General features: G+C 47.4%; 1 protein-coding gene across 2 annotated transcripts in view; it reads right to left on the bottom strand.

Moving 5' to 3' along the window:
• The window catches only part of EDA2R (ectodysplasin A2 receptor), a 39,544-nt gene that overhangs the window by 13,945 nt on the left and 20,928 nt on the right, over window positions 1-4,671 (bottom strand). Inside the window, exon 2 of one of the 2 annotated variants that reach the window (XM_005869072.2) lies at window positions 4,144-4,240. In XM_005869072.2, the coding sequence (XP_005869134.2) occupies window positions 4,144-4,230 (87 nt within the window). In that variant the 5' untranslated portion in view covers window positions 4,231-4,240. Of the gene's footprint in view, window positions 1-4,143; window positions 4,241-4,671 lie in introns of those variants that run through there. The other variant, XM_014541989.1, reaches the window with a different exon arrangement.

Here is a 4,671-nt window from a genome sequence, read left to right as displayed (position 1 = left end):
CTGCTCCCCACTGGCAAGTGGACATCCCCTGAGGGCTCCTGTGCTGCCAGAGGGATGTCTGACTGCCAGCTTAGGCCCAATCCCCCTGGAAGCGGGCCTAAGCCAGCAGGTGGTCATCCCCCGAGGGGTCTCAGACTGCGAGAGGGCACAGGCCAAGCTGAGGGACCCCCCTGAGTTCACAAATTTTTGTTCACTGGGCCTCTAGTCTATCTATATAAAAGCCTAAGCAAGCATCACAACTGAATGGATGACTGAACAGGCTGAGTGGGTTGACCAGGCTGGCAGGGGGGTTAGTGAGGGACGACCAAATGACCGAGCAGCAGGCTGTGTGGGGCGACCAGGCTGGCAGGGGAGGCAGTTGGGGGCAAACAGGCCGGCGGGAATGGGGGGGAGTTGGTGGGATCAGGCCGGCAGGCAGAGGCAGTTAGGGGTAATCAGGCTGGCAGGGGAGCAGTTAGGAGCGAACAGGCAGGTGAGTGGTTAGGAGCCAGCGGTCCAGGATTGTGAGAGGGATGTCCAACTGCTGGTTTAAGCCCGATCCCTGGGATCAGGCCTAAACTGGCAGTCAGACATCCCCGGAGGAGTCCCAGATTGGAGAGGGTGCAGGCTGGGCTGAAAGGACCCTACCCCCATGTACAAATTTTGTGCACCGGGCCTCTAGTTTATATATAAAGCTTTTGCCAGAGCACAGTATTGCAATTCATTCACTTTCTCTGAGCTTTCTAGTGGTGAAGAAAAAAGAATGGTACCAGAATGGTGCTTAGACAAATGTACATTTAATCATGGGCAATTTTTTGAGTTTGATAAGCAGTTTGACAGAAACACTTATTTTTCTCCCTTGGAGAAGTTCAGATAGCTTTACAGGTAAAAGCCATGTACATGACAGAAACATTTGTAAGAGATCTTTCTTTGGGAGTAACATAATTTTTATCATAAAGATCAATGTGAGCCCTAGCCCGTTGGGCTCGGTGGATAGAGCATCGGCCTGTGGACTGAAGGGTCACGGGTTCGATTCCAGTCAAGGGCACATGCCCAGGTTGTGGGCTTGATCCTCCAGTAGGGGCGTGCAGGAGGCAGCTGATCAATGATTCTCTCTCATCATTGATGTTTCTATTTCTCTCTCCCTCTCCCTTCCTCTCTGAAATCAATAAAACTATATTAAAAAAGAGATCAATGTGATATTTCAAATAGATTTTGTAGGAGATTAAAGATGGCTGAGAAAAAGGTGGAAGTTACATTCATCTCCTCCCAGAACCAAAGTGGAATTACAACTAAAATATAGAAAAAGCCACGGGAAAAACCAACTGAAGAGTAGCCAGACAGAAGTTTTATAACTAAGGATTTACAGAAGCCACATAGAGACTAGTAGGAAGTGTGGAGATGTGAAAAGGGCTGGCCCCACACTCATGGGGGGTGTGTGGCTGAGATTCTGGAGGGATATCTCAGCTGCAAAGGTTCCCCCTTAGGAGCATGGGATCTCAACTCTACAACAGGCTCCCTTGCCCAGAGCACCAGAACAAGGAAGAGTAGCCCACATAACATCTGGCTGTGAAAATCAGCAAAAATTCTGTCAACCAGGGAGATAGGAGTCTGCTAGAAAACCAGGCATCCTCTTAAAGGTCCACAGCACAAAATCTCATTCACAGCCACTCACCCTGGGCTTCAGCAGAAAGAGGGTGGCTTGGAGCAGAATAGAGTCCTCTGAGGAAAGACTGAGTTGTGTGGCTCTGGGAAGAACTGAAGGGACAGCCACCAGGGTCTCTGTGCTTTCTTTTCACATCCCAAAGACACCATATTTCTTTGGTGGAACACTCCCCTCCATTGGGCATCACCCTCAGGGAATGTAATAGCCCCACCCTCTGAACTCCTAGAGCTTACACTCTGTAAGACAGTTAGCTGTTTGGGTCCAAGATGTAGAGTTCAGAAGAACTCAGTGGATGTCAGAGACAGATTTGTGTGGCACTGGGATGGAGATCATTTGCCTCCCCTTCCCGTAAGCCTTCCCAGAACAGTCCCCCCCATGGGAGATCCACTAGCTCCACTCTCCTGACTCCAGCATCCCTACCCTGGAGAGCTAGGGTTGTCAAGGAGGTCCAGAGGCAGACTGAATTGTGTGACTCTAAAATGGGGGCATTTTCCCACTTGTGTTTCCCACCTGTGCAGAACCATCCCTTCATACAAATATTGTTCTGTTTAGGCCTGATGAATGCTGCTGGCCTCACCCTGACAACTCCCTGAGACACTAGCCCACCACAAAGGTCCGCAGGCATCTGGTGGGTGGTGGCAGGCCTTGGTGTACCCTGGAACTTTTGCTGATTGGACTCAAACCCATAACTGGAACTGAGTTTGAATCTGTATCAGTCTGGTGAACACCATTCACTTTTACCTGGTGAGTCACTGAGAACCTATTTCACACAATTCCAGAGATTTTTTTCATTGACTGACTTAAAAGGCAGCTGGCAGGCAAAGGCAAGTGAAGGTGGAACAGAAGGTGCCTTGAACATTTTTAAGACTTACCACTAGGTTTGGTGATGGTGAAATCCATCCTTGGTGTGCACCTTGGCCTCTCCTATGTACAAACAAGCCCAGTAGAGGCTGCAACAAACTGTGGATCACTTTGTAGCACCAAACATCTCAAGGCCAGTCACAAGTAGTGTCTGACATTGGCCTATATTACAGTCCCTCCTAAGAGGCCCCAGAAACAACACACCCAGTGACAGGTTTCAGATCACATAAGAGCAGGACCCAATTAGCTCCACAAGTAGCACCTCCAAAGGGAGATCTAAGCAGGAACCAGACCCTGCTAATGCCAATTCCACTTCATGTGGTCAGCACATGCACAATAGCTCATATGCTCTGGCCAATGATAATTCTCACAGTCAGGCAGCCTGAGGGTTGACTCCACTCACAGAGGAGCCAACAACAATCAAGACTCAACTACAATAATAGGGATAATATAACCTGCCGGAAGCCAGTCCATCCTTGCTGCAGGGAAGAAACATCTGCACAGCATATGTTTCAAGGGACCTGGCGTATATGGCATACTGTTCTTAATATGTTTGCCCCCTTTCTTGGCGCTATGTGTTTTAACCAAGGTCACCTCTCTGAGAAAGGTTGTTTCTCCAGGTGGGGATTTTCCCCTGAAGTTAGGGAGGGAATAAAACCCCTTAACTAAGTGCCAGGTGGGTAGTTAATCACTTTAACTACGAACAATCACGCTTAAGCTACATAATCTTTACTCCCTGGAATGGAGATAAGAAATGCCCTAACCTTTGGACTAGAAATTGATAGGATTAAAATCAACTCGTATAAATACAGATGTAATAAGACAATAAAACACAGAACTTGGCTGGAGATCCTGGCTAGAGATCCTGGCTAGGCTGCTGATCAACTGAACGCTGTTTCCGTGTCATTCCTTCTTCACTGACTCCGTCCACACTTTTGGGAACCCCTGGACCTGCTGGGGCTGGACCCCAACAATAATCCACACTTGAGATATTCCTAGATCATCTTGCTTGGGTGATAAGGGAGCCTGTGCTACTGGTACCCACAGGACACCTTGCATAAAGCCACCAAACTAAGACTGGGAGACATAGCATATCTACCTAATACACAGAAACAAATAGAAAAAGGCAGCCAAAAAAGGAAACAAAGAAACATGTCCCAAATAAACAAACAGGAGAAATCCCCAGATAAAAATAATTAAATGAGATAGAGGCAAGCAATTTACCAGATACAGAGTTCAAAGCAATGGTTATAAGGATGCTCAGAAAACTTGGACTTAAACAGAGAGATACTAAGTATAAAAGAAGACATAGAAACAAAAAAGAACCAGTCATAAATGAATACAAGATCTGAGATGAAGAATACACTAGAATGAATCAATAGTAAGTTAGATGAAGCCAAGGATCAAACCAGTGATTTGGAAGACAAGGTAGCAGAAAACAACCCCTTCTGACCCTCACCTTGGCAGGCTGACTTCTTGTTGGAGCTATAACAGCTATTGTTATAATCTTTGGATTCCATATTTTGCCCATTGAACTGTATTAAGCACATGTGGGGCTCTCCCAATTTTGGACCCTCTCAATTGCCAGATGGTTCCTAAGATGTAACAGAAGAAATATTCTGACCACCAGGACTTACCTTGGAGAGCTCTTGTCCAGGGCCACACAGTTGGCAAGTGACACACCGTCCCCATTGGTCCCAATATTCATTTTCTTGGCAATCCATGGTGGGAGGGCTGTGGGAATCCTATCTAATAAAAGAGAAACATGGTAATTAGCCGTACATCCGCTACCCTTCCCATTGGCTAATCAGGGCGATATGCAAATTAACTGTCAGCCAAGATGGCGGCCAGCAGCCATGCACTGAAGCGAACAGGGAGGCTTGCTTGCTCCAGTGACGGCAGACTCCAACGTTCCCCGCCTGACTTGCCGGCCTCTCAGCTGCAACTCTAAGCAACTATGTTGCAAATACAGAAGCTAAACAAAACCCCAGAAACCTGCTTTAGTCAGCTGGGCTTCAGCCAGCCGGACTGCAACATTGTATCAAATACAGAAGGTAGGGACTCTTCCCCCTCCCCACATGGGAGTCCATTCTGTGGGACTCTTTCCCTCTCCCCACGTGGGAGTCTGTACTTGTTCTTCAATAAATCTCCATCTTTGCAATACT

This window comes from Myotis brandtii, unplaced genomic scaffold, assembly GCF_000412655.1.
Source record: "Myotis brandtii unplaced genomic scaffold, ASM41265v1 scaffold2853, whole genome shotgun sequence".
Taxonomy (NCBI): Eukaryota; Metazoa; Chordata; class Mammalia; order Chiroptera; family Vespertilionidae; genus Myotis; species Myotis brandtii.
This window is presented reverse-complemented; position numbering and strand designations above follow the sequence as displayed.